Source organism: Pungitius pungitius, chromosome 6 (assembly GCF_949316345.1).
Source record: "Pungitius pungitius chromosome 6, fPunPun2.1, whole genome shotgun sequence".
Lineage (NCBI taxonomy): Eukaryota > Metazoa > Chordata > Actinopteri > Perciformes > Gasterosteidae > Pungitius > Pungitius pungitius.
Genome location: NC_084905.1, coordinates 8,604,290 through 8,632,122, shown reverse-complemented (window position 1 = coordinate 8,632,122; position 27,833 = coordinate 8,604,290). Strand labels below are relative to the sequence as shown.

The 27,833-nt window shown below is 46.6% G+C and overlaps 5 protein-coding genes across 7 annotated transcripts; 4 read left to right on the top strand and 1 right to left on the bottom strand.

The window, feature by feature from the left end:
• Positions 1-998: 998 nt before the first annotated feature.
• On the top strand, positions 999-10,684 carry exoc3l1 (exocyst complex component 3-like 1). The gene is made up of 15 exons (XM_037450813.2): positions 999-1,259; positions 3,396-3,571; positions 3,644-3,863; positions 4,374-4,586; positions 5,224-5,423; positions 5,498-5,716; positions 5,806-5,876; positions 6,717-6,834; positions 6,940-7,065; positions 7,533-7,633; positions 7,718-7,834; positions 8,013-8,283; positions 8,486-8,641; positions 8,901-9,034; positions 9,146-10,684. Exons 1-15 carry the CDS (start codon positions 1,217-1,219, stop codon positions 9,330-9,332), a joined length of 2,352 nt encoding a protein of 783 aa, XP_037306710.1. The 5' UTR covers positions 999-1,216; the 3' UTR covers positions 9,333-10,684.
• Positions 10,685-10,822: 138 nt separating this feature from the next.
• prmt7 (protein arginine methyltransferase 7) lies at positions 10,823-16,829 on the top strand. The gene is made up of 17 exons (XM_037450816.2): positions 10,823-11,058; positions 11,683-11,719; positions 12,212-12,361; positions 12,489-12,597; positions 12,697-12,809; positions 13,307-13,536; positions 13,616-13,796; positions 14,198-14,325; positions 14,424-14,562; positions 14,634-14,717; positions 14,791-14,838; positions 14,913-15,002; positions 15,230-15,391; positions 15,480-15,554; positions 16,013-16,173; positions 16,259-16,355; positions 16,433-16,829. The coding sequence occupies exons 1-17, from the start codon at positions 10,964-10,966 to the stop codon at positions 16,589-16,591; spliced, it is 2,058 nt and encodes a 685-aa protein (XP_037306713.2). The 5' UTR covers positions 10,823-10,963; the 3' UTR covers positions 16,592-16,829.
• A 1-nt stretch (position 16,830) lies between these two features.
• ciapin1 (cytokine induced apoptosis inhibitor 1) lies at positions 16,831-20,060 on the bottom strand. Of its 3 annotated transcripts, none has more exons than XM_062562815.1 (9): positions 19,972-20,060; positions 19,289-19,488; positions 19,063-19,206; positions 18,780-18,859; positions 18,507-18,666; positions 17,799-17,872; positions 17,426-17,544; positions 17,205-17,280; positions 16,831-17,124 (listed from the first exon to the last, which is right to left on the bottom strand). In XM_062562815.1, exons 2-9 carry the CDS (start codon positions 19,440-19,442, stop codon positions 17,014-17,016), a joined length of 918 nt encoding a protein of 305 aa, XP_062418799.1. In that variant the 5' UTR covers positions 19,443-19,488; positions 19,972-20,060; the 3' UTR covers positions 16,831-17,013. The 3 variants fall into 3 exon arrangements, with proteins under 3 accessions (XP_062418799.1, XP_062418798.1, XP_037306716.1); XM_062562814.1 differs by having other exon boundaries at positions 17,799-17,875; positions 19,972-20,059; XM_037450819.2 differs by having other exon boundaries at positions 17,799-17,875; positions 19,907-19,983.
• Positions 20,061-20,233: 173 nt separating this feature from the next.
• coq9 (coenzyme Q9 homolog (S. cerevisiae)) lies at positions 20,234-24,217 on the top strand. Its single transcript, XM_037450818.2, has 9 exons — positions 20,234-20,378; positions 21,179-21,392; positions 22,123-22,258; positions 22,744-22,886; positions 22,962-23,046; positions 23,146-23,250; positions 23,331-23,486; positions 23,604-23,657; positions 23,936-24,217. Exons 1-9 carry the CDS (start codon positions 20,243-20,245, stop codon positions 23,969-23,971), a joined length of 1,065 nt encoding a protein of 354 aa, XP_037306715.2. The 5' UTR covers positions 20,234-20,242; the 3' UTR covers positions 23,972-24,217.
• Positions 24,218-24,634: 417 nt separating this feature from the next.
• On the top strand, positions 24,635-27,278 carry polr2c (RNA polymerase II subunit C). The gene is made up of 9 exons (XM_037450821.2): positions 24,635-24,828; positions 25,136-25,185; positions 25,292-25,360; positions 25,477-25,529; positions 25,715-25,843; positions 25,922-25,973; positions 26,359-26,527; positions 26,617-26,691; positions 26,777-27,278. The coding sequence occupies exons 1-9, from the start codon at positions 24,743-24,745 to the stop codon at positions 26,919-26,921; spliced, it is 828 nt and encodes a 275-aa protein (XP_037306718.1). The 5' UTR covers positions 24,635-24,742; the 3' UTR covers positions 26,922-27,278.
• The last annotated feature ends 555 nt before the right edge of the window (positions 27,279-27,833 follow it).

Here is a 27,833-nt window from a genome sequence, read left to right as displayed (position 1 = left end):
TCGTCCCTTCAGTTTCACCGAGCCTTTTAGATCATTGTTTTGTTTCCAGTAGCAGCTTCACAAAGTGGAACACCCTGCAGCTGAAGAGCAACAGGTGATGGAAGACCAAAACAACTTTTTAGGAATCACGAGAGGGGGGCAAAACCCAGCTTGGGTCATGTGGCCCAGCTACTGGGTCATGAGGGAGGGTCCAAGTAAATCATAGGGTACCTTTCCCACCGTTAGTGTACAATCTGTATCTGAACACAGGACCACATTTTTGTTTGCTTTCCCAAATGTAGCACACACACACACACTTTTAATGTGCATGAGTCGAATGTTAAGTGCAGCACTAAAAGCTGATGTTCCCTTGGGAAAGGCTCCGCCCCCCCTGACTTGGCACGCTTCTCGCTGCCTGCAGCAAGCTGTGAGGCGTAAACAAGAGGACTTCATGAAAACAAAGTGGATCAGAGGCTCAGTGAAGACTTGGATCCCACTACGACGTTCTGAAGACCTTAAATCCTCTACAGACACCCTGTACAGGGCCTTCTGACGAACAACCAATATCCATGAGCTCCATTAGTTCTCGTACTCTAATGACTTGTGCATTATGTTTGTATTGATTGGTCGAGGCCCCCCAGAGCCATCATGTCTACCTAAACCTCTGTAACCACCTCTCTGTTGTTTTCCCTCAATCACTTTCTCTCATGCTGCTTCCAATGAAAAATCCAAATGACTATTTCTAATTCAACGTCTCATGTCTTTCAACTGCATCACGCGGCCTTCGTGAGAGGGCGGGGTTAGCTCAGTTGTCGTGGAGTTGGTTTTGTTACCTTCTCAGTGGCTGGTAACTTTTAAGGCAGAGTTCCACCTGGTGGAACATGTTGAACTAGTGACTCTTCCTGTTGTCCTTGTGCACTTTGCTCTTAACTCTCCATCATTTAACGGCTGTGTTTGAAGCGCCAGCAATATCTTCCATGCTCATAGGGCTCAGAATACAGCACACGTCTTCCTATCCATGCAGCTAGCATAATTCTCTTCCCTCTCCTCCCCCTGCTCCCTCCCTTTCCTGCTGGCCCCTCAGCAGAGGATGTGTGTCTGAGAGAGAGAGAGCAGTTAGTAGAATGGATCTGTGCCCTCTCTCCTCCACGCTGCCGCCTTCCTCTCTGTCTCATTTGTGTCCCTCTTCGCCCTCAGAGCCTCGGGGGAGAAGGGAGTCGTCGAAAAACCCAACTCAATGTCTGCCGGGGATCACAAGAATGGAGGGGACCAACCAGAAGGTAGCTGAGTGCACACACACACACACACACACACACACACACACACACACACAGTTTGCCAGTTGACAACATCGCTGAGAGGCCGACGCCCATTTCTTCTAGAGCCTCCCAATAGCGAGAGAAGACAGAAAGCGGTGCATGGTGGTCTCTGAGAAAAACCAATGAAATGTCAAAGATTGCAAAACAGGGTATTCAGGTGTGTTACGTTTTGAGTGATGACGATTTGTGGGCGTGTCCTTCTACATTTGCCAGTCTGTGTGATGAGGGTTACTCTAACATCACAGGACGTGTTTATGAATACACAAAGACTTCCAAACTGTGCATGTATTTAATATAAAACTTGTCATGGGACTGTAGGGTTCCATGACCACCAGGACACGCGACCACTGGGATTGAAGGTCAAGCCACATGACCAGCAGCTACTATGTGAAGCTGGCTCAACCTTGAATGTCAGAGTCCATTTACATGCTGTGAAAACAGCTTTCTTATTTCATTCATAATGAACATTTTCAGCCAAGGATTTGGTAGAGACAGATTCACAAAAGAATGATCCAAATTGGTGCAGCAGAAGACTTTTGGTCCCTTTTAGCATCTCTAGAGTTTCTGTGACTAGTCAGTGGGACGAACATGTAGCATTAGAAACAGCTTCTTCATGCATGTGCCTGGCAGGAGTAGTCTGCCATCCCATGAGCCATCGTGTTCATGTTCGGATCTACAAGTGGTGGACTAATCCGTCATGGTGTTCTGAGACCTGATTCCTCAGGGCTCACCCTGTTTCTCCTCACAGAATTGTAGAATCGAAAGCAGCACGTTAAATAGTGTTACTGGAGACGTGTTGGAACGTTTCCTGTAAACGAGTCGGTCTGCGTGATTAAAGTGTGCCTAAGAAGAGCTGACTTCTAAATCCTGCTGTAGGATTAGGGACAAAGGACATTTCTAAACAGCTGATACCTGATGAAACGCCACGAACCCTCAGGTCGTCTGGGACGGGTCTACTTTTTGTTCCCAGAGTCAAAACCAAACATGGAGAAGCAGTGTTCAGTTTTTCTGCTCCACAAATCTATTATTATAATTCTATTTCTAGTTTTTGCTTTCTGTTTGGATGTTTTTTCGTTGTTTTATGTGAAGCACCTTGAATTTCCTTGCTGTTGAAACATGGCACACAAATAACACGCCTTGTTTACTGAGTGAGCCCTGAGGCTCATTGTTGCAGATGACGTTCTAGCGTGTTGGTGAGGAACAGCAGGGAGTCCCATGACCTCCGATGAGAGACACACAGTCCTGTTGGTGGGAATGGGGACTCCTGGGTGGCTTTGCCCACCACACACTGCGGCCCCCCCCAGCACTTGACTCACATGACTCCCAATGGAAGCATTGTCAGGTCTCTCTACATCGCTGCCTGAGACACAATGTCTCGCTTATCGGACCAGCCGGTCTTCCATTAATAGGTCTTCTCCATCTCGGTTACTAGTGCAACGGATCATGAAACTCACATATTGGATCATAAATAGGATCATACAACATAAATGTAACCCTGGACACAGTGAAGTTGACAGTTTTTTATAAAGGCAATTTATATATTGCTGAAATAAAAGATATTGAGTAAAACACAGCTGGTCATTGGTAGTTTTGTGATGTAGTCATAGTTATTCATCGTAAACAGCTAATAATTTGTTTGTATTTGTCTATTCAAATCCTCAAACATCTGGATTTATTCAAGTTTCTCAGTAACTTTAAATTGAACCAGATTATATTTCAACGCATCATGATAAAGTTCAAATTCCCCTTTGCTCAGTGCTAATCCTGTGCTCAACGGAGCCTCATTTGTTGTCCTCTAACCACGTAATCAGCCGTCCTCCTGTGCGCCGCACACACTGATGGTTAAAGGTGACCTGTGGCCTCCAGCTGCAGTGCACACATCTGAGGGATCATGGATCCATCCTAAACGGCTAAAGCTAGCATGTTGTCCGTGGGATTTTTATTGTAATTTTACATTTCAGGGAAAATATGGTTTCCCATTGAATTTTAAAATTCCCTTTTGTAGAATCTGAATAAATCCTAAATAGTTGGAGAGGGCTCCAGAGGCCTGGTATGCTCACATGACTGAATGAAGGTCATTGTTCCTCCTCGGGTCAGAAGCGGTGTCGGTGGCTAAGGTGTGGCCGGAGGTGGAGCGGGCCGAGTCTCTGGCCCGCGGAGCAGCCCTGAAGTGGGCGTCGGGGGTCTTCTGCAGGCCTGAGCACCTGGAGCGACTGAGCCAATACAGGAAGAGAGAGAGTCAGAGGACTTCCTCCATTCACACCAGACTGAAGGTGACCTCCCACACACCCATGATGATACAACGTCACCTCCGTTTATTACATGAACTTTTTATTTCCTTCCAGTCCATGGTCCAGTCGTACCTGGAGGGGGTGGGCTGGGGTCTGGAGCAGCTGCGAGAGGCCAGGATGGAGCTGAGGGAGGTGTCGCATGCCTTGAAGAAAGCAGGGCTGGAGTCCAGTCGCAACGCCGAGGGGGTGAAAACCCTGGAGGGGCTGAGAGAAGTGTCCGTCAGCCACCGCCAGCTCCTGGCTGCCGTCAGCAACCTGCCGCGCCTCTACTCCGGTGAGATCATTCATCAGGTGGCTGCTTTCAACGCACGTCCACGGCCTGCATATAATGAGTCGACAAGACATTGTTAGGTAACTGAAAAGTAACCGTTACCTTTCATGAAGACAATTTGAAACTACTCCCAGACTAGACAATGGCGGGATGACGACCTGTCAATCAAAGTATACGCTTCTTCATGATCTATACAGGTATTGAAGAAGACTTAAACTAGAAATTGAGACCATAAACTCATGTTTACAATGTTTACTGAGGGAATAAATGCAGAGAGTCATTTTCTCATAGACGTCTATGGTACCAGACCAGACGCCCTCTAGTGGACAGTAGAGTGGAGAACCTTCAGCATTGTCTTTACAAGACCCAGAGGTCACTGCCTACAAGACGTTCCATCCATACTGTACTTGCAATAGTTACAATAGTAACATACTACAAATCAATTTAAGGTTCCAATGTAGGAGCAAAAGTTCATTTCATTTTGAGGAAATGAGTTGCCCTTCCCCTCTGCAGTGCGGGGCATGGTGTTGGAGACGGAGCGTCTGGTGGAGTCCCGGCGGCTCCTGGAGGCCCACGCCCGTCTGATGGATCTGGAGCGCTGGCAGGACGACATCCTCTGGCAGCTCCACGGTGCTGCTGGGACGGCAGGAAGCGCGCTCAGCACAGAGGACCAGGAGCTGGTGGCCAGATACTTCTCTGGTGTCCAGCAGCTGGTGGACGCCCTGGGTAAGGACCCACTTTACACGGTGATATCAGTTTCCTTCAACAGCTAACCCACTGTGTACTCTGCTTTCTGGAGTTTACTGCCCTGTAATTCAACACAATTTACACAACTAAGACATTCAAACATTTCCTTTTTTCTTTTTTAAATCTGAAACCTCCTCATTTATGTCAGCCTAGTTCATGTATGTCCATTTGTGATAAGACAGTAGTTGATGTATCGGACTAGTTTGTGTAATAATAATAATCATCATCAAAATAACAATATCTTTTCCAATAACTGGATATGTTACTGCTTAGTATTTAAGATGATTTCAATATTGTAACGTGCTTATAACAATTCACCGGTTTCTAAGCTGTGAGGGAATGTTGAACTCGTGGCTCATATGAGTACAGATAACCGTGTAAATTTAACAACCTAAATATGCAAACAAACTATAAGGTCTCGCCTCCGCAAGGCCATTGATTAATGAGACTCAAAGTAATGACAGATACAGCGGTGAAGGAGCTTGGATGGAAGCAGATGACTCCTACTGGGCCCATCGATGACTGAAGGAGGCCTCTGCTGTCGCTTCCATCTCAATATGGCGACTTAAGCGATTCCAGATGTGTAGTTTCAGTCGTGCGCCCCCTGTCCCTGCAGGTAAGGAGCTGTGGGCGGTGGTGAGCAGCGCCCTGGCTTTGGCCCGGCAGAACCCCACGCCGTTCGTCTCCGCGGTGAGGATCGTGGAGCGGGAGGAGGCCCTGGACCGAGCTCTGCTGGAGGAGCGGGAGGGGCCCAGAGGACCCAGCCGGCCCCTTCCCCCCGGGCGGCCCCGCTGCTGGAGAGCACGCTTCTTCCAGGTCCGCGGCAGCTGAGCCAAACGGGGGATTTTCCGTTTCCACCTGCGTCTCATCCAACGCTTTGTCCTTCTCAGGTACTGGAGGAGGCGGTGTCAGCACGGTTTCGCAGCGTTTCCTACCTGCACACGCGCGGCCCCGGCCTAGCGGGCCACCTGTCGGCCCTGCAGCACGGCGTCATGGCCGACCTGGCCACCGTGCGCCACCTGCTGGAGCACTGCGTGCCGCCGCACTACGGGCTGACGGGGGCCTACCTGAGGGCCAGCCACCGCTGCCTTCAAGCTCACCTGCTCCAGGTCAGTGGCCCCGAACAGCTGCTCGTTCCTGGTTAGCTTTCTTTGACTGTTTATCCAGTGGTGACGCCCTATGGATGCTTGTGGCCTAGGTTAGCGGGTGGGACCTGGAGAGTGGAGAGATCTTTGCTGTGCTCAACTGGGTGCTACACATCTACAACGGGTGAGCTTCATGAAGATTCATTCCTCTCTCTGGCCACGTGTGGTTGTTTGTGGAAGGTTTCACTCAATCTGAAGCGTGCATTGTGTACATTTAGTTTAGTTTGGAGGTCACTGAACGCGACCGAGCAAATGAGCGAGCTGTGATTTTAGTGGCCGTCTGTCCTTTGTAACGTTTCATTTCAGTTCAAGGTGATTACTTTTTTACATCTCCTTCCATGACTTATCATCTTGCATCCTTCCCTCGGCCTCCAGTGGGTGTCTCTCTAAGCCACGTGGGATGATCTCCTATGGATAGGAGCTCATGTGGTCCCGCGGCAGGGCTTTTGCCGGAGTTAAGAGTTTGAGCTTCATGTGGCGGATGAAGTTTAAGCTGAACTCAGTCTGTGGTTCATTTAGAAGAATGCTGGGCTTGGTGGCTTGTTTCCAGAAACATGTGACACCTGATAGATCATATTTTCTTTTTTTATTATTGTCCGAAATCAGCAGGATTTGAGTCTCTTGGTATTTCCTGCTACCTGATGGTCATCTTTGGTGTCAACGACAACCTTGGGTTGGGAGGGGGGGCAGGGGAGTTGGATGAATGTGTGAATATGTCAACAGGTTTGTCTGTTTGAGTAGCTGCTGAAAGCAAAGAAGTAGAAGACTCACCTTTTATTGGTAACCTCACTGTTAGGGTTCATTGTTTTTTAAATAAGAGCCTGACTGCCTTGTTCAATATTAAGCCCTGGTTTAACTGCACTAAACGCTGAGTCCTTGTTTACCTCAAATGTGCACTTCATCATGTTATTTTGTGTGAAAAAAAAGAAGTAAAAGCTTTGACTGGTGATGTTTATGTCTGAAGCCCAGACATGATGGGTCATCCAGAGCTGGTACCTGAGATGCAGAAACTGGACTTGGGGCCTCTAATCTCCCCCGAGGGACTGGAGCAGTTGCAGAACAAATACGTGCAGAGTGTTCGGGTCAGTGCACCAAACTTCTTTTTAAATTCAAACCTTAAAATAATGGTGGTATAGATATATTTATAATTGACAGTGTGCACGTGCTGTGTGCTGTGGCTCTTCTAGAAGAGTGTATCACAGTGGATGCACAAAGCCCTCCAAGTGGAGTTGCAAGACTGGCAGAGAGACCAGGAACCAGATACAGACCATGAAGGTTTCTACCACACTAGCTTGCCCACTATCATCACACAGGTAAACACACACACACACACCATGCATTTCTTGATTGAAACACCTAACTTCATCAATTAAGTAGAATGCGGTCTGATAAGAAATATGTGGCAGTTTATAATAGAGGCAGATTGGGCTCTGACTGAATTTCTATTGATGTAAGACATGATTTCATGGAGAAGTTGATTCAGACTTCCACACAGAGGAACATATTATCATTGTGTATCATACGAGCTGGATCCTCAAAGAGAATGTCCAGGTAAGAATCTCCCAAAAACAGTGTGATCCCCCATTTCCTTTTGGCTGTGTTAGAACCTGACCTCCGATTGGCTCTTGAAAAGGAGTCACACTTTCTGGCTCCAATTGATATACCTTTTCAAGATCATGGTATTCTACAGTAACATTACGCACCTGATTTTGGTGCAGTAGAGTGTGATATTCTATCATGTGTGGTGGATGTGCTTTATCGGTTTGTGGACCTGTGGTAGATGCTGGAGGAGAACGCCCGTGTGGCTCGGATGATCGGAGAGCACCTGCGGGATCAGACCATACAGATGGGACTGTATGAGATGGAGAACCTCCTAAACAGGTGTGCGTTGATACAGGTGGAGCTTAAGGGCTGCCTGTCTTCCACCTTCACCCTTCCCTTCACCTCCATTCCTTTACATCACAGGTTTCGAGAAGCTTTGGTGGAATTTGGGAAGGAGCACCACAGAAATCCGAGCAACATCAAAAATAAGTTCTACCTCCACTATCTGCTGGCCTCCATCAGCAACTGCATCATCCTAAAGTGAGATGGTGGCAGCTTTCGAAGGTTTATTACACAAATGTTAGGACTCATTGTGGACACAGAATAGATAAGTGGATATCAGCAAGATGTCATGTCTGCATATCGTCATATAAGTCAATAGCAGAATAACAAACACAGGCCTGATTTCCATCCACGTCGTCCTTTGTGCTCGCCACAGAAACTCCACAGAGAGTCTGCAGAAGCAGCTGTCGTCCCACTCTGTGGGGCGATTCTCCTGGACCCCTCCAAACCCCCTGGCAGCTCTGGACCGGGCAGTGAGACGGGCGTGTCGCCTGGTGATGGATCAGCTCCTGCTGGACCTGCAGCCCTTCCTCCCAGGCCTGCTCACCCGACCCTGGCTGGTCCAGGGAGACCCCACCCCCAAACTCTGCCACGTCCTGGAGCGCCACGTGGAGATGCACGGCCGCGTTAGGCCACCCTGCAGACAGGTGGGAACCTGTGTAGATGCTGTTGTTTTGACAACGGTTTGTCGGTGGTTGCAGCTGAACCTTTGTTTCAGCAGAAAATGTCCCCCATGTGCAGGATGTGTGTTAATGTAAGCGGTGTTAGTTTGAACTTGACCCTGGGTCCTGGGAGACGTGTCCCTGCCATTGCTCTGAAGCGCGTGCGGTGTGTGTGCTCCCCATGCAGCGTCTGCAGGAGGAGGCCCAGTGGCTCACAGTGGTGGAGTACGTCCGGGCTCTGATGCACAAGAGGCTGGTGTGTCGCAGCGCCGAGGAGAGGAGGCAGCTCGCCCAGCAGATGGTCCAGGACGACGCGCGCTTCAGAGAAGTCCTCCACGGCCTGGTGAGGAGCAGCCGACTCTTTCCCTGCTCCCAAGCAGTTTGCAGCATTGGATTTCATGACTCTCACGCTCACTATTCATGTGTGTGGATGAATGTTTTGCGACGAGGGCTTTTAGAGGAACGTTCATGTTCTCACAGACGTCATTACAAACGGAGCAGTCATCCTCTTATTGTCGTGGATCAGTTCTATCTCAACAATACGGTACTTTACGGTTGCTGCTTGGTCCCATCTTTATCAAACCATATGTACCCGTGTGCAGGAGGGTGAAGGCTCTGTCCCTGAAGTGAACCCTCTCTTCTTACTACCCGTCCTCGCTGACTTCATCCGACTGAAGGACCCCAGCATGCTCACTCTGGAAGTTTCTGGACTTGCGGCCAAATACCCCGACATCAGGTTAGTCAGCCATCTTCTCCACAGCTTATGTGCAGGGGGGGTTGAGTCAATCCCAGCTAGCGTTGGGCAGGGAACACCTTATGACCGTGTTTTTTTTTTCCTTTCCCACAGTGAAGAGCATGTGTCCGTGCTGCTGGACATCCGTGGTGATGTCTCCAGGGACATCAGGGGGGCGGTGCTGGACCTGTTGGAGCAGAGCGCCCCACCTCTGCCTGCGGGATACCGGCCCATCTTCACCGACATCCTGGTGCCCCCCTCCACCATGGCCTTCTGTCTGCCCACTGCCAAGTGTGTGTGACGGCCTTGTGTCCCAGTGAAGTAGGTTAACGGGACAAGGGAACCATCTGTCAATCAAACACCCACCGATCAGGACCAGGGTGGAACCTGCTGTCCATGGAGAGAAAAAAAAGCCTTCAGCAGGGTCCAGTGCTCTGCTTTCCCCGTCCGCTATTGGATCTGCCGTGCGAGGTCATTCTGTAGTGAGCCTCTACAGCTCTATCAGGTGGCCAGATGAAATGATATCTTCAGGCTGTGCAGCTACCTGTTCAATCTGCATGGCTACATGTTGCCGCTTAATCGTATGACATAACACACAAGCACCTATTGGACATATTCAATCAGGTACTTGTGTCAGCTTACTGACTCCTGACCAGTAAAGAAACGCTGACCTCCTCAGAAGAGAAGAAAACTCATGCCTCTTCACGGCCTGCTGGCAGATGGTCTTTCTGGATCCACACAGTCTTCAGTGAGGGAAGTAAACCATCCCACCTGAACAACTTGATTCATTAAATCTATTGTTCATAAACTGGTTTTATGCATTCAATTTTTCCAATTTCAACTTGTATTGCTGTTTATATTGGGCTTTTTTAATCAGTATTTATTGTATTTATGTATTATGTTTCTGCTGGTGTTGTTTTTTCACATAAAGAACATATGTATAGACATCCTTAAATAAATGCTTTGTCAAGGAAACTTATTTATTTTTTTAGGTACTTGTGTTATTCCTTTAGCTATAGTTCATTTTTACTAATAGTGCCCAGTACATATCCATATATGTATTTATAGAGCCCTGAGTCTGTAATACACTCCAGATAACAACAGAAAGGATTATGGAGTCAACCTAGTTTGAACCAGTCACTCCATCTTGGTGTCACCTCGGGTCTGATCCCTGTGTCGATACTGACGGACGAAGCGAACCACCAGAGCATCGAGAAGTGTTGGGATATCTGTTCAACGAGCTCACATACTTCATGGGAACATTTGGATTGAATTTCAGTGACTTAAGAAGAACATTCATTTTTCCAACCGTTTCCATTGTGGCTGTGAATGCTTTTAACAGTATTCCCAATGTTTGAGAAAGGAATTATATCGTACATGTATTTATTGTTTTTGTCAAATGTTAGTTTACAAGCCAAAGTTTGTAGTTTGAAATTGAAAAAAAAACTAAAAACGGTTCCGATGAAAAGGTTAGGTGAATAGTAACGGCCTGGATTGCATGTGATTTATTTCAGACTCTTCATTATTTATGGAATTTTTTATTTTACCTCTTATTTGGTTTATATTCTAGTATAAATGCATGTGTGTTGTTTATTGACCATTTATTAAATTGTACCAGTGCAATAGTGAAATAAAAAATATAATATAAAATTACATTTTGATGTTTTTAGTATGTCTGTCTTCCCTTTACCATCTTTGCTTTCGTAATCCTGTATATTTTCCCACTGCAAACTAATACAGAATGTTCTTATTTTATCTCTAAATAAAATGATAAAAAGAGGAAAGAGTGCACGTGACCTGAAGAGTGTGACGTTGCTGGAAAAGATGGCGGCCCCCATTGATGCAATGCCGCATCAGTAGCGCAACTATTTGTTACCTTTGTAAAATATTCTGAAAAACAACAACCGGCGGCTTTTAGCGGTCTTGGCAGGAATGAAGGCCTTCTGTGGAAGAAGCATGCCGAGCACCGGAGCTTCAGACCCGGTGGAGGAAAGCGAGGAGTACGACTACCACCAGGAGATAGCCAGGTAGCGCTAATGCTAGCTCCGAGCCTAGTATCACTTCCGGCTGAGTTTTGCGTGGCTGGCCGGCTAATCGATGTCTACAATGAGCGCGCGCCTCTGTCCGCAAGGAAGACTACTGGATGTTTACGTATTAAGTGTATACTTTCATGTCCGTTGAGTATTCATGTGTTCTCATCATTGTTGAGTGATTATCTGCACTATGCACGTGTGTACACGTTTCCCAGTGATAAAATAAGCGTGTACTATACTGTGCTATACCAGACGGACATAATTATATCTCATATATGTGTGCCTCTGACGTTACTAATTATGGTCCATATTACACCGGAGTGTCCTGTTGATGCTATTCTATCAGGGCTATTCATCCTATTACTCACTTTTGCTTTTTAAACCGGCTCATCTCATCTTGTTGACATTTCTTGTTAGTTATTGGCTAATATGTACGTTCAAAAATCCCAATTCATTATATTGTTTTGTTTGTAAATCATTAAGGCTGAATTCTTCCACTGACCTTAAGAACTCTCAAGACGTTTAATTCCAATCCACTAATTGTTAAAAAAAAAACAACGAAAAACCTCAATAATGAACACCGGCCCATCATAATCTGTTGTGCTGTTTATCTTTCAGATCCTGTTATGCAGATATGCTACATGACCATGACAGGGTGAGTCAACCTCTGCTGAATGAATCCATGAATATGTCGCTCATGACCCGCATTTGTTTTGCTGCTATTGCTACAATCCATTGACATGTAAATAGTGTTTTAATCAGTGAACTATTGGGAACAGTTCTATGATTGTGAGCCCATCCTGCGTGTCCGTGTCAGTTTGCGACCATTTAATGCTGAGAAACAAAAAACACATCACAGAACAGAAATTGTGTCTTAATGCTTTAGTTGGATGCTTTGCTCATGGTAAAGTGGGTCCCTCTGTTCCTGGCATGTTACTGACTGATGGGCAGGCGGTACTGTGTGTGGTGTCTTCAGTGTGTGTGAATGGGTGAATGAAGACATGAGAAATCAAGAAGATAAATATGAGTACATCCCATCCACTAAGAAAAGGCTGCCCTAGTGAACATATTCATACTCTATACTGTAGATATTCATTGGATTGGTCTCCCTGTGCATTGAAGCAGCTGCTGTCCTTTTCGCTTCCAGAATAAGAAGTACTACGAGGGCATCCGGGCTGCCGTAGCCAGAGTAAAGGCCCGCGGGGAGAGAGTCGTAGTCCTGGACATTGGGACGGGAACAGGACTGCTGTCCATGATGGCCGTCACTGCTGGAGCTGACTTCTGCTACGCTGTGGAGGTACAGAGGCTGTGCTGGATGAGGGAAAACAGATTCTACATTTCTTATTATTATTAGCAGACACGATTCATCAACCTGCTTCCTTGACATACCCAGACTTCCTCTCTTCTATCTCCTTTGTCGGCAGGTTTTTAAGCCCATGGCTGAGGCAGCGCGGTGCATCGTGGAGAAGAACGGCTTCTCAGAAAAGATCAAGATCATCAACAAACACTCCACCGATGTCACTGTGGGCCCAGGTCACACACCGCTGCTGCACTATGGGGAGCACTGGGCTTCAATAAGGAGCACAATAAGATGTTTGATGGGAGTTGTGTTTTGTGTCTAACTGAATGCAGATGGAGATATGCAAATGAAGGCCAACGTTGTGATCACGGAGCTGTTTGATACGGAGCTGATAGGAGAGGGAGCGCTGCCCAGCTATGAACATGCTCACCGAAACCTCCTCCAGGTGTGTACACAAGTCTCTGTAGGTTTTACACGGTTCATGAACTCTTTAAGGATACATTGAATTGCCCATATTGCAATAAGTGAGATATAAAGAACATGAAAGTTTTAAAAAGTCAACAAAGAGAGAGACAAATATGTATTCAAATCTAACACCACCAGATCCCTTTTTCAGCACAAACCATCCAAATGAAGCTACAATGTTATTACAACATAAACAATCCATAACGAATCGCCATTAAGTCAAATATAATGAAGGTCATTCGCTGTGCGCGGGCGTGACCTCAAAATGTGCCCCCCCCCTTTGTCCCTTTCAGGAAGTAAACAAGGACCCAAGCTGTTACCTCGCAACACAATTTCTTTGAGAAGCAATGAGACGTCGGTTCAGACATTCAGAATGAGAAAAGAAACGGAATGACTTTTTGACCCTTAAAGCATGTAGAGATGTTCTAGTAGGAGGTTGAAGACCATAGCATCATACGGTGTCCCTCCACCCTGCAGGAGCCTTGTGAGGCGGTCCCTCACCGGGCCACCATCTACGCCCAGCTGGTGGAGTCGGAGCTGCTGTGGAGCTGGGCTCAGCTGCAACCGATGGAGGTGGGGGGAGGGCGCCTGGTCCCCCCACCCGCCATGGGCCGCTGCGCCGGGGCCCATTCAGTGTGTGACATCCAGCTGAGCCAGGTGTCCCCTCACAGCATGGCCCTGCTCGGTCCCCTCTGCACCATGTTCAGGTACTGGAGGGACGCCCTCCTCGTCCATCCACTTCTTCCAGCTTTGTTTATTCACACCCCCCCCCCCCCCTCCTCTTAGTGTGGACTTCAGTAAGCCTGTGAGCAGTGCGGTCCAGTCACACACCTCCCGGTTCGTTGCTCGCTGCGGCGGGCGGGCCCAGGCGGTGATATCTTGGTGGGACCTTGACATGGATCCCAGTGGGAGCGTGGTGTGCAGCATGGCTCCCAGCTGGACTTACCCAGAGACCCAGGTGGCTCCGGTGAGTGAACACTCCATCCTGGCACGACTAAACAGTGCCTGTGTGTCGAAGAACACGACAGAAACAAACACCTCAAACAATCACCGTCTCTGGTTTGGACAAAATAAAGCCTTGATTCCCAGTTTTCCCAGTATGTTGACTCTGACATTTCTCTCTGCAAGCTGTCGTCCTCAGTGCCATTCATGGCTGGCTGAGCGACACTTTAAAATAGGGCTTTGTAGATCTATTAGGAGGGAAGAAACAATTGAAAGATTACCAACATATTTCCCGTTTCCCGATTGTGAGGATTGTGTCTTTAGGAGCACTGGAGAGACTCATGAATCATTAAAGATACTCTTGGACTCTGAGTAACAATCTGTGCTCTGATGGACTAATCAAACTCAGCCGATGATGTGTTTCAGTGGCGGGACCACTGGATGCAGAGTGTCTACTTCCTGCCCGCAGAGAGCCCAGTGACTGAAGGGGAGGAGCTGAGTCTGACCGTGCGCCATGACGACTACAGCCTGTGGTACGGCCTGCAGGGCTCCAGGTACCCGCTCAGTGGCTTCACTTCACAATCGCTCAAACAAGACCAAATAAACGGGGGGGCTCACCTGCTCTTTGTCCCGTTGTGGTTCCCCTCCACAGCCAGCAGGCCTCACACACTGATGCCCCTCTGCCTCGGCCCTGCTGCACCTGCCAGGCCCACCTGGTTTGGACCAGGCCGCGTTTTGGCGAACTCAACGACAGTCGGCGCACGGAGAGCTACGTCAGCGCGCTGCGCAGCGTAAGTGGGGGGGGCGAGGTCGGGACTGTGGGTCCGAAGGGGCTGGTTTGATCCCCCGCTGTGTTCAACAGGTCCTGAGGGAGGACAGCGTCTGCCTGGGCGTCAGCGATGGAAGTCTGCTTCCTGTGTTCGCCCACATGATGGGAGCCAAGAAGGTAGCGGGCGCTGAGCTGCACCCCCCCCCCCCAAAATAGCACACTGTGTCGTTGACTGTTTGTTCCTCTGCAGGTCTACGCTCTGGAGAACTCAAAGATGGCGAAAGAGGTCATCGAGCAGGTAAACGACCACCTCATCTTTGAGAGGGTCGCGGTTCGCACAAGAACTGTGACGCGACACGTTCTCGTCTGCAGGTGTTGGAAGCCAACTCGATGGAAGGAGGTGTCGATATGCTGGAGGTCCGGGCGGAGCAGCTGAGCAGTGGTGACCTCGGGGGGGAGCAGGTACCTTCAGCTCATAACTTGGGCATCATACATATTTAACTGTTATCGTGTCTGAGGAGGCTCGTATAAATCAGATACAGTAGGTAGTGAGTATAAAGTGACAAACAGCGTCCGGAGAATATAACCAGCATAAACGCTTCTCCCAAACATCATCAGCTGGATCTACTGTGGCCACAAAGATCTTTGCTGTTCAGTGGCTCCCAGCAGTGAAATGCTTCTTCCTGTAGATCTCCGTCCTGATGGGTGAACCCTACTTCAGCACCAGCCTCCTGCCGTGGCACTCCCTCTTCTTCTGGTACTGTCGGACCGCCCTGGCGGGCCTTCTGCGGCCCGACGCCACCATCCTGCCCCGCGCCGCCACTCTCAATATGGTGGCTGTGGAGTTCCAGGTGAGGGAGACGGGAATGTTTCTTTACATTTAAATGTCTAACGTTTAAAAACCGATGACAGCATACGCATTGTTTCTTTGGGTCTTAGGATTTGTGGAGGATAAGAGCTCCGTGTGGGACGTGCGAGGGCTTCAACGTCTCCCCTATGGATGAGATGGTCCAGGTACATCTTTACATCTAGTATGATCTACAGGTGGACAGAATAATATCATTTCTAATACCATTTGTAGAATGAAAGTCAAACTAAAATAGACAAAATAATTTTTTTTCCCCAAAAGTCACAACTTGTATGTAACAAATGAAATATTTCAGCTTCTTCTCACTTTAGTTGGCGTTTCACAACTTCCTTCAGGGTGATGAAGTGTTCAATAGTTTATAAGATATTTGGACACGTTAAATATATTTTTATTTATTGAGGATCAAAGGGCGTTGAAATTTCATCTTAAATATTGTTGGCTATTAATTGCCTCCAGTTGGTCAGATTTGAGTGTAACATTCAAACAAGACTGAAAGACGTCCCAAACAAAGCAAAGGGATGATTTTATTCTGCTGTTAGACATTTTATATCTGAGGGGCTCGTTATGAGTTTCTATAAAATAACTTTGCACTCGTCCCCTGCAGAGATCCCTGGATTTCCGCGAGTCCCGTGAGGCGGAGCCTCACCCTCTGTGGGAGTACCCGTGTCGCGCTCTGACCAGGGCCGCTGAAGTCATGACTTTTGACTTCACGCAACTGATTCCCCAACAGCCAATCAGCAGCCAGGGCTCGCTGCCCTTCATAAGGTACTGAGTGTTCCCACAAGCACAGACCAAAGTGATGGAGCTGGTTATTCCAGGGCTTACAGTGGATTTTAAATGTCTTCTGTAGGAAAGGTCGTTGCCATGGAATCGCCTTGTGGATGGAATACCACCTCACCGCTGACATCAGTGTCAGTGCAGGTCTGATTGGACCCGTCAGTGAGCAGGTATCACGCCATCGCCCATCTTTCCATCCGCTAATGTCTTGTAGGGGTTCCTTTACCTTGTCTGTGCCTCCTCGCAGGGAAAGTGCCAGTGGAGCCGACACAGGAAACAGGGAGTGTATTTCCTCCGGACGCCGTGGGAGAGCTCAGGGGACGGCAGAGCCGCGGCGACTTACAGCTTCACCTTTGAACCCGCACAGGGAGACATTAAGATGGACTTCAGAGGAGAGTCTCTGTGATAGTGAAGGGACTGCTGGATTTTTATTTTTTATTTTTATACCTGGTGCACACAAAGCGTTTTTGTTCAAACTGAAGCTCTTCATGACTCCCTGAAACTGAGATGGTGGTGTTTGGACATTAAAAAGTCCTATTAAAGGGCTCCCCAAAAGCAGGTAGCAATTGTACTACAAATGATTGCTGATTTGATGTATCATCTGCTGCTTATTGGTCACATTCACTTCAATAAACGAGCTGCCTGTGAACAGAAGACTGGCTTTAATGTATTTGATTGCAAAGGCGACATGTACATAAGAAATCATGAAAGGGACAGTTGTGTATCATATTAAAACAATAAATAACTCCATGAATGACAACAGCAGGAGTCAATGCTGCTGCAGAGGAAGGTGTGCCTGGGCGGATACTAGAGGAATGTAAAAGTGTTTTAAGCTTCCGTCAGAGTCTTCTTGTCCAGCACGATCTTCTCCCCCGGTTTAAAGGCTGGCATCCCTGCGTACGGGCAGCTGGCACATCGGAACGCGTCGCCCAGGTAACACTGCCACAAGTACACACCATTGAAAGCATTGCTGTGTTACCAGGTGAGAGGTATGGGGAGAACTTAACAAATCTACTCACGCTTCCACAGGCAGACTTTGGCAGATTAGTCTTCTGTTTTCCTTTACTCTCCTGCTCCTCAGCAAGGCCACACGTGCTGCATGTAGTCATATTTATGTTTAAATGCTTTCCTTCTGCTGTAGTTAAGTGTTTGTTGTTAATTTGGTTGCAAATGGATTACTAAAGCTTTCTAATGTAGCTGTGGCTCCTCCCATTTTGCTCCAATGCTTTAAACGACTCACCAGTTCTTACAGGCTTTCTTCTTGGCTGATCCTTCTCCACATGTGGGTGCTTTAAGAGAAGCCGGGTCCGGCTTCTTCAAGTCATCCTCATCCAGTAGAGCATCAGAGTCCATAAGGTCCTGTGGTGCAGAGGACCCCAGGGGACCAGTAATTATCAGAAGTGCACAGAGAGAGGTGTGCTCCATAGGCCCAATAAGATATCTATGTACACATATACTATATGTCACTATAGTGACAGAGTACTCTGCGGGCTCCAACCAGACTCTTCTCCCTGAGATCCCACTAAGTCACGCTGACTGTGTGAATGTCAGGTGGTACGCACTACGCAGCGGTCAAGAGTTCTGAGCAGGCCAACGTGTATTCAATGGCTCACCACATCGTCATCATCCATGTCGTTGGCTGACAGTGTCCACATTTTGACCGCGTTGGGATCCAGAGCTGGTTTCTCTGCTGGGAACAGTTTGAATACGAGAAGTAAAAGCATATTTTTGCCAATGACACGGTTGTTTACACACAACACACACAAGCCAATAAATGCAATGGAAAGATCACACTTTTTAAATCAATCATGTCACTCTAAATGTCAACAAGGGTATTGGTAAGGGTATTGTTTACCAAGACTTGACTCAGACCACTGACAGTAAAATCCTCATCAACGGTGAGAAGATTGAAATAGTTACTGATCACAAATATCTTCGCCTCATACTGGATTACTAACACGGATATATTTGTGACCTGCTAGCATGTAGCTTTGTGTTGTGTGCTCTTTTCAGTACTTCCATCTTTGTTAGTGTGTTCTTACCTAGCACAAAAATATGCAAATTAGCTTAAGCTAGAATCTGGTACCGTGCATCAAATGGTAATATTTACGTTTGAACTGTACACGATCCCTTTTACAATATGAAATAAATACAAAACATATTAAATACATCTGACGGGGTTTTGGACCATTGAGACATGTTAGTTTGGAAGAGTCTGACTGGTGGTTTCAGAGGCCTCCTATTGGACAGACCGTAGACAGACATCCAATCAGATCACAGGACCCCTTCAACCTTTCAAAAAACGGTGCTCATGAACCTACCTGGCTTCTTCCTGAATGAGAGCTTAATCTGGCTAGAGGATCCCACCTCGAAGGCAGGCTTAGAGGCAGATACGCGGACTTTAGACAGAGTGTTGCCTTGGTAACCAGTGGCTGTCCTGAGGGAGCTCAACGCCTCAGCACTCAGTTCTGCTTTACTGACCTGGAGGAAGCAAGAGGGTCAACGGGTCAAAAAGGGAGACATTTTGCGACGGGATGTCAGTGGTGCCAATGTTTCCGTTTCAGGTCTTTGTGCCATTTGTGTGCGTCGCCCACCTCCGTCACCGACATGAAGCCGGACAGCTTCAGAGCAGACACCAGCTTCTCCACAGTCCTCACACTCTGCGCCTCAGCTCCTGGCAAACAGGAAGAGACGAGTCACAAAGAGCGACCCTGAGGATAAACACACCTGGCCCAGGTTTTATTTATTATATGATGCATTTCTATTGTACTTTACCATCACACTGGCATCAAGGAACTCAATCGTCCCCTTACTTCAAGTTCCAATAAAGTACAGTGTATATCATCCCATTCTCCTGCCTGATGCTCGGCCATTCACCTGTGACTGCTTCATCCAGAACCAGCTTCCCGCCAGGTTTGAGCACTCGGGCCATTTCAGCCAGGATCTCCGAGCTGTGGGTGGAGGAGCTGTCAGCCAGGAGGCCAGACAGCACCCAGTCAAAGGTGGAGGCCGAGTGGGAGGCTGGGGGGAGGAGAGGATCGTTTCACTACATGTGCTGGAAGGCTGTGGCGATCACACATGATTTCAGTCATAGAGCACTCACAGAGCAATAACCTCTCCATGTTCTCCACCGACACGCAGCCAGAACCACCCACGGCTCCCAGTTCCTCTGCGTACTGCTTCAGGGCCGCCGGGGCCGAGGGCTGGGCCCAAACCAACAGCACCTTGTCTCCAGCCTTGATGCCCAGCTCCGCCATGCCTGTGTGTGTGTGTGTGTGTCTCAGGGGACAACGGGTCCGTTACCTGCAAATGATGCAACACAGTCAGACAAACCGAGAGCACAGCCACGTTTCGTAACCGCATCCTACGTCATAGGAATAGGAATAACAAGGTCGGAAGATGGTTATATTTTCAGTCCAGAGTGGTATTACGTGAAAGGAAACGGTGGTTCCTTAGGCTATGTTACTTAATCTCATCCCTTAATAACGCTGCTTCAAATGTGGTCCCTTATTCCAGCTTTTCTTCTAAAAATGTAACGTGAAATGGTTCACGCGGCTAACTGATAGTTGGCGTGTTAGCTTGTTGATTGATAAGTGAACAGAAAAGCGTCGGTCATGACGATGAAAACGGCGTAACGCACAGACTGATTATTATGTTCATGAGGTTTTTAAGCAGCAGGCGGCTCCCCGCCGGCACAATATACTCACACCATTGTACTTACACGAGTTTGGTGGTTGAATACCTAGGATAAATGACAATCTCATTCGGACGTACTCTTTAACTTACCTAAGGTTGACTGGTAGTTTGTTGGAAGTGTTAATATAGGTTTCCGGTGTGATTTTTCAAAATACAATCGTTGTTAATGTGTTGTAATGTTTGGCTATTCAAAATAACTTTAACAGGTGAAACCTAGTAGGCTATTTATCATAGGCATCTTTCTGTCTAAAATATTACATTTTTATTGTTGCTTTTATTCTTTTATGCGATCAGAAAGTACTAACCATGCATTTTAGTTTGAAGGCGGCACCCTTGGCGTTGTCTGCTGCTTGCTAGCTTGATGTTTTCTGCTTCACGGAGTCGCGCTAAAGTGACGCAGCTGTGCCAAGAAGGAAAACAGCCCGCAGCGCAGCTGAACATGGCAGCGCTGCTCAAAGGCCTTCGTGCTGGAAGGGCACTCCGGGGGCTGGCCAGAGGTGAGACTTGTTGTTGTTGTCTCGAGTTAATAAATACCGCTGGGGAAGTGATTCGTGTTTATGAAAAAATGTCCATTCTTTCAGTTGTGCGTTGCTTAAAAGTAACGTTAGCTATTCGTGCCAAAGTCACAAGCGGTGATCACAAAGGACAGAAGTGGGCAGCATTAAGTTGACTGTGGCTTTTGATGACATTGTTAATACTACATTTGGAGGTTGGTATGGGTGCCTGGATATTTAGGGAGAAATTTGCTGCTGCAGTGAAATCTCGCTATGCAAGGTGCCAAAATCTGCTTCCCATAAACTGTCTATATTTAGAAAATGTTGTATTTTCTGTTTTGAAAGTGCAAAAAGTACTTGTTTGCTGGCACTGAGATACATTGTGAAGTAATACTCAAGTACGTGGAACTTTTCCCTCTAAAGCATAATCTCCTGTTATGCTAATTATTTTCTTCCTCCGTGGTATTGGAAGATTTGTAGAATTTAATAGGCAATAATTGACGGATTTAAGTGTTGCTGTGCGTCCTGATGTCCTCAGTGTGTGTGCCGGGGTTCTTTCGTGCACCAGGAGCTTTCTACAAGAGCTGATCACAGATTACAGTGGGGCATTATAACAGCGCTGGGGAGAACAGTCCCACAGATTGACTCAAATTGCAACAGTTGAAGTCCCAATGTTACTCGCAACAAAGAGCAAAGTTCCAATATGCATGAAGGACATAAATGGGACATTTCCTCATGGTGTTTAAACACATTCCTCGCCCAACCAAATCCTCAGGAGCTAATGACTAAATCTCCACCCACAGTGGTCGCTGCACCAACAGCACTGAATCCGCAGAGGGGCACCCTGAGCCGAAGCTTCCACCGTGCAGCGCTGAGGCTTCAGGATGAATCCAAATCTGACAAACCCCCTTCTTCCTCCTCCTCCTCCTCCACCCACCACGAGCACTACCAGGGCCACCGCGCCGCCGATGAGGACCCAGCAGAAGCTGCTGAGGAGGCCTCCAGGCCAAACACCAGGTCGGTCCACTGACCACAGCTTCATGTTGAGGTGGCAGAGTCATCGGAGTAAAGTGGAAATGAAAATGTTCTGTTAAACGTAAGATAGTGGTGTGCAGGTTTTAATTGCTTTTATTATCCTCCATTAAAAATACATATAATTGTGAATAATGTTGCATGAGTAACTTGAAAATATGTCTGGCCCGATTTAATAATCAAGAGACTCACACAACTTAAAAATACGTTAAATGTTTTTATCTCTGCTCTGCAGACTCTTTAAAAGACAAAAGGTCCAATAAAATAAAACTTAGGGTTCTTTTTCTCCCTCTCATTTTTATATTCTATATTAATGTATTGAAACATAATATAAATATGTATTTTATTCTTGATCCATTAATACAAGGTGTTTCAAAAATGAAACGAAAGTTTTTGGGGGTTTCTTTAAATGGAAATATTTTGGCTTTTCCATACACGAAGATATCTTGAAATTAGCTGAGAACCCCTTTTTAAGCTATATTTTACTGTTAAAAAGTGTAGCAAGAAATTCCGTGTATCTCACTAGGAACCTGGTGCAATAATAACAAATTATATTTTTCAAAAGTGACCAGTGAAGGGATTTCATTAAGGATGTTAAACACAATTTGAAGATAATGGGGTTAAAATCCCCATTATTCTTGCGTCATGTTCTCACTGGACCTCTGGGTATGCGTCTTCGTCTCTGTGCACCTGTTCACTGTGTGTCTCTGTAAAGTTACCAGGACCAGGGCGGCGACCAGGGGGAGGAATACGAAACAGAGGAGCAACTTCAGGCCCGAGTCCTGACCGCTGCTCTGGAGTTCGTCCCTCTGCACGGCTGGTCCATGGAAGCCATCGCCGCCGCCGCTGAGGTGAGTAGCTGTTGAAAGTTCTGAGGGCTGCAGGGTCAGCAGAAGGGCCGCGTCGAGGCGCTGTGCAAGAAAAGTCAAGTAACGGGTGTCATTTTTCATTTTATTAACACATCTTTATGTTGGCTACTATTACATTTTTTTTATTTAGTATCCAATCAAAGAGGAAAGTGAAAGTAAAGTCGATGGTTCCTTCTGATAAAACAGGCGGATGTCTAGATGATAAAAATAGGTTTGAGCAATGGATGTTACTTTGGTCGCTCACTTCTTTATTTATTATACAAAAATAAGGGGTCATTCCACGCAGTTTACTTTTTTATTTATTTTTGTTCATTTTGTCTGCTCGTTTCTCTTACTTCTTTGCCTGCCAAGTATTTGATCCCCTGCTGATTCTGTAGGTTTCCCCACTGATCAGAGACACAGATTATAACAGAAAATGGGAAAATGACATCATATAAATCCACTGTGTGATTGTGTTTGTGTGCCAGACGCTGGGCCTGTCCTCTGCCTCCACTGGAATGTTCTACAACGGAGCTGGAGACCTGGTCCTCCACTTTGTCGCCCAGTGCAACTCCCAGCTGACGGAGACGCTGGCTGAACAACACAACCAGGTCCAGCTGGGCCAGGCCGAGTCAGTACACAAACCATGAAGAGAACGTACGGTGTGTTCACTATGAAGCCTTTGACTCAGACCACTTTGTTACAGACCGAAGAAGACTGCTGACTTTCTGAGAGATGCTGTGGAGACCAGACTGAGGATGCACATCCCATACATTGAATCCTGGCCACAGGTATACGACTCGCATACATGCGCACATGCATACATTTCTGTAAATGTACTACAAGGATTTTGCACGTTTCCTTTTTTGACTTTGGTTCTGTGTTCTCAGGCAATGAGCATCCTGCTGCTCCCTCATAACATCCCAGAGAGCCTGAAGCATCTCTCCACCCTGGTGGACGACATGTGGTACTACGCCGGGGACCGCTCCACAGACGTGAGTGGATCCCGTCGACACTCGGTCCCCGTCTTATTCTTTAATGTCATTCATGTATGACGTAGAGCTTTCTGTTGCAGATGAACTGGTACACCAAGCGGGCGGCACTGACGGGCATCTACAACACCACCGAGCTGGTGATGCTGCAGGACTCCTCTCCAGACTTCCTGGATACCTGGAACTTCCTGGACAACCGCATTCAGGACGTCGTCAACATGGGCAAAGCCGCCAAGCAGGTGGAGTGCTTGTATAGCATAATGCAGGGGACCAGGGACCGTACAGGGGATGAAATCCACCATCTGAAATCAGTCATATGTTCCTCAACCATAAGTGAGTTTCACTTTATTCCGTAGGCGCAGGCGACCGGTGAAACAGTGGTGCAGGGGCTGATGGGAGCTGCTGTTACAGTAAGTGTTTGTCTCCTGGTCATCATTTATAACGACCCCGACAGCTGAATTAGCAGAAGTCTCCTCCCCATCGTGAATGTATGCACACAGGATAGCCTACGCTCTTATTTTGATATTTTCCTTCATGACGGTTTTAGCAGTTAAATCATGCATTCAAAGTTATACATTTGGTGCATTTTAATACAGAGAGTTGACGGTTTGGATGCTTTGAACAGTACATAAAGCCAATTTAAATTAATGGATAGAAACATAGCGGATGTTTGTCTTGTGTTTTGCAGCTGAAAAACCTCACAGGTCTGAACCAGAGGCGATGATGGAAATCTCTCACCCACGCTGATCACTACTGCCTGGCCAAAGATGAAGATCCATTTTCTTTTTGCTCTTATTTTGGATAACCTGATAGTATTGGGTTATGGATTGTGTTAAGCAAGAGGAAGCTATTATTGGTAACAAGTCATACTGAGGAGACTCTTTCTGTTCTTATGTCTTGTCTTACTGTCCTAAGATTTCACTTTGTTTTTTCCCTTTGGACATAATAAAACACAATGAAGTCAAAATTATGAATTGGATATATGACATCTATGTTTAGTTTTCATTTGTCTGGTTACATGAAGTCGTCCATTACATAGTTGGTGATCACGTTTTTGCACTTTTTTTTGGGTTGCGATTTCCAATGATCGCACCAAACTGCTGCGTTGTTACTATCATGTTCTATATTTTTCTACAAACGTAAAACCTATACCAATTTAATTGTCTGCATAGGTAATTCATACTTCCTCTTCTTTAACGGACCGGGAGACCTGTCCTCCACTTTGTCGCCCAGTGCAACTCCAAGCTGACGGAGACGCTGCCTGAACAACACAACCGCTTTTACTTTGAAAAAGAGCTTCCAGTCCAATGTGACCCGGATATTAAATAAGGACCCGCCTCAATGTATCACTATGACCAATCAGCATTCGTATTGACATCTCCTGGCCAATCGGCGTGTAGTAAATAGTTCCGGGAAGGCCTTCAACTCAAAGCAGCGGTAGCCGATTTATGGACGATTTGATAACGTTAATATTTAGGGTTATTTCACTTTAATAATGCCGTATGCTAACCAGCCGACGGTGAAAATAACAGAATTGACTGACGAGAATGTCAAATTCGTCATTGAAAACACCGACTTGGCGTAAGTATTCACTTATCTGTCCATTCAGGAGAGCGTGTGCCTAGCAGAGCAGCCATTATTCCCTCCATCCTCGGAGCTAACGTTACATGTTCACAGGTGCTTGGTCCGCAATGTATTTTAATACTAAATACATTGGACCTATTGGAGGGGAGGGGAAGCTGATATTCACTGGGTTACGCTGTTTTCAAATTAAATGTTCTAAAAGCGTCCTTTTGTTATCCAGCAGTCGTATACGTCCCATTCAACCTAACAGGATGAATTCTGTGTCGTATGTATCCTCTAAAACATCCGTCTTTCTCCTGTTCAGGGTTGCAAACTCTATCCGCCGCGTGTTCATGTCAGAAGTGGCCACTATAGGTAAAGTGAACTACGTTGGCTTCCATCCTCCGTAGTTTCTCAGCTCTCCGGACATGAATAGTTAGGTGAAAATGAATAAAAAGTGCAACTTGTGTTCCCTTTGTAGCTATCGACTGGATCCAGATCGATGCCAACTCGTCAGTGCTGCACGATGAGTTCATCGCACACCGAGTGGGTCTGTACCTGCTTGACTGAAGTTATTGTACATGCATTACATGTTATTGTATAACCACTGAGGCCATGTACTGTTCAAAGCAGAAGCTGTTCAACATTTTTTTCTTTTGTCTTCAGGGCTCATACCTCTCACAAGTGATGACATCGTTGACAAAATGCAGTATTCCAGGGTATGTGCTGAATATCGGAATCAACCCAAATCTGTCAAATCTAAATAGATATCCTGACATCCACTGTAGTTTTTGGCTGAGGATGCAGTTGTTGAATCAAGGCATCCTCGGGGGTGTTGGCTGCTCGCTCCTACGCCGCTAACCTCAAAATGCATTAGTTCACAAATCCTCTGCTCCCCCTGCAGGACTGCACCTGTGACGATTTCTGCCCGGAGTGTTCTGTAGAGCTGACGCTGGACGTTCGGTGTACCGAGGACCAGACGCGGCACGTCACCTCACGCGACCTTTTGTCCAACAACCCGAGAGTGATCCCGGTGAGTCCTCTATTCCTCGCTTTGTCCTGAGAGGGGAGCGGAAGAACCAGCTGACCGGGTTTGCTTTGGGCTTCGCAGGTGACGTCCAGGAGTCGAGACAATGACCCCAACGACTACGTTGAACAAGATGGTAAGCGCAGCGCTGTCCTGAGGGCTGAACTTTGGCCGTTAAATAAGACTTATTGGGCTTATTTTCAGGTCCGGTCTAATCTTTGTCAAAAGTGAAAATTTTTTAGACATGCTTTTTTTCTAAATGGAGTTTGGATGAACCAGTGCATGGCTATTCTAACATTGTACCAAAATAGTTTCAGTAGGAATGTTATTGATTACACCATACAGAGTCTGCAGTTTTTTACTCATGCGTTTTTACACATAGTTTCATCCGCTCCCTGCAAAACATTCCCTTAGCATTAACTGTGAGCACCATTAGCCCCTGTTTTTCTCTATTTCCTCCCAACTTTTCAAACGTTTACCTTTCCCCTACTCTGTCCTTGTTCTTCACCAAAACCCTGTAGACATTATACTGGTGAAGCTTCGTAAGGGCCAGGAGCTGCGGCTCAGGGCGTACGCCAAGAAGGGCTTCGGCAAGGAGCACGCCAAGTGGAACCCCACAGCGGGGGTGTCCTTCGAGTACGACCCGGACAACGCACTGAGGCACACGGTCTTCCCGCGGCCCGAGGAGTGGTACGTTCTCATTTCAACGCGGCTGTTCATGACGGCATAAATGTTTGTTCAAGCGATGAAGAGACATTATGTTTGACTCTGGTTCCCAGGCCGAAGAGCGAATATTCCGAGATCGAGGAGGATGAGGTCCAGGCTCCCTACGACCCCAACGGGAAGCCAGAAAGGTGATATTTTACTATTTATTTATTACTCTTCTATTTTGTAAGAAAGACATTTCCAACTGCTCTGCTGTGACATTTTCCCACGTAGGTTCTATTATAACGTGGAGTCGTGCGGCTCGCTGCGACCGGAGACCATCGTCATGTCGGCGCTGGCCGTCCTCAAGAAGAAGCTGAGTGACCTGCAGACGCAGCTGAGCCACGAGATCCAAAGCGACGTGCTCACCATCAACTGAGGCCCAAAAGAACCGGTCCCGCATTCGTTCTGATTCAGCACCGCTCGGGGCCAAACCCACTGTTAACGGAATTAGATAGATCCTCCCCCCAGATACACACCATGTATCTGTCTGTTGACAAAAGAAAATGTTTCATCATTTGAAGTCAACACTCATTGTTTGGATTCAGGTCCATGTAACAAATATGAGATTTCAGCACCAGCAGTGACTGTGACTAAAGTGGTGTGTGTTAGAACACATGATGTTCTCACAAAAATACACATTTGAGTTTGTTGTTGGTAGTGTTCTTCCATTATTGGATTATTATTTTGCTAAAGCTAACTTTTTAAAATAAATCTGTCATGAGGAACTTTGTAATGGGTTATTTAGGGTGTCTTTATCGGTATTTCTCAGTGCGTTTTGTGTTTGGTACAAAGAGGAAATTGTCGTTTTACTACAGTAACAGGTAGCACTGTTAACTTACTTACTTATGGTTGGAAATAATATACACGGTAATTTCATATCTCCAGTTCTAGGCTTCTAGAACAATGTTCACTTTGTAAAGAGCCTCCCAGGTTTATAAATCTCATGATCACATAAAGAGCCGCAGCAATCCTAGAAGGAAGCTAAATCATTTCAAAGTATAAAAGCACTCCTTCTGCTACACATACAGGCACCAGCTTCATATCGCACACCTCCCAGAGATCATTCTAACATAATGTATATTATAAATACTAGGGCTGTCAAATGATTAAAAATTTTAATCAAATTAATCAGAATTTTCAGTGGATTAATCATGATTAATCACACCTGAATCCTAACCATTTTTTCTTTCTGAAATGCATACTAAAGATAAATAACAGGACACAGATACATAATTATCATTATTATCATCATTATTATTTTTTACATAAATACATGTTATTGATATTT

Bases quoted from the DNA above. Each gene is read 5' to 3' on its own strand.
- exoc3l1 (XM_037450813.2), top strand. From the start codon at position 1,217: ATGTCTGCCGGGGATCACAAGAATGGAGGGGACCAACCAGAAG. The intron at 7,634-7,717 runs GTGTGCGTTGAT...TTTACATCACAG, and splicing joins ATGGAGAACCTCCTAAACAG to GTTTCGAGAAGCTTTGGTGG. The intron at 9,035-9,145 runs GTTAGTCAGCCA...CCTTTCCCACAG, and splicing joins GCCAAATACCCCGACATCAG to TGAAGAGCATGTGTCCGTGC.
- prmt7 (XM_037450816.2), top strand. From the start codon at position 10,964: ATGAAGGCCTTCTGTGGAAGAAGCATGCCGAGCACCGGAGCTTCAGAC. The intron at 14,563-14,633 runs GTAAGTGGGGGG...TGTGTTCAACAG, and splicing joins ACGTCAGCGCGCTGCGCAGC to GTCCTGAGGGAGGACAGCGT. The intron at 15,555-16,012 runs GTACATCTTTAC...CGTCCCCTGCAG, and splicing joins CTATGGATGAGATGGTCCAG to AGATCCCTGGATTTCCGCGA.
- ciapin1 (XM_062562814.1), bottom strand. From the start codon at position 19,442: ATGGCGGAGCTGGGCATCAAGGCTGGAGACAAGGTGCTGTTGGTTTGG. The intron at 18,667-18,779 runs GTGGGCGACGCA...TGCTTCCTCCAG, and splicing joins GCTTCATGTCGGTGACGGAG to GTCAGTAAAGCAGAACTGAG. The intron at 17,876-18,506 runs GTAGGTTCATGA...AACTGTTCCCAG, and splicing joins CTCATTCAGGAAGAAGCCAG to CAGAGAAACCAGCTCTGGAT.
- coq9 (XM_037450818.2), top strand. From the start codon at position 20,243: ATGTTTTCTGCTTCACGGAGTCGCGCTAAAGTGACGCAGCTGTGCCAA. The intron at 22,887-22,961 runs GTCAGTACACAA...ACTTTGTTACAG, and splicing joins GTCCAGCTGGGCCAGGCCGA to ACCGAAGAAGACTGCTGACT. The intron at 23,251-23,330 runs GTGAGTGGATCC...TTTCTGTTGCAG, and splicing joins CCGGGGACCGCTCCACAGAC to ATGAACTGGTACACCAAGCG.
- polr2c (XM_037450821.2), top strand. From the start codon at position 24,743: ATGCCGTATGCTAACCAGCCGACGGTGAAAATAACAGAATTGACTGAC. The intron at 25,974-26,358 runs GTAAGCGCAGCG...AAAACCCTGTAG, and splicing joins CGACTACGTTGAACAAGATG to ACATTATACTGGTGAAGCTT. The intron at 26,528-26,616 runs GTACGTTCTCAT...TCTGGTTCCCAG, and splicing joins TTCCCGCGGCCCGAGGAGTG to GCCGAAGAGCGAATATTCCG.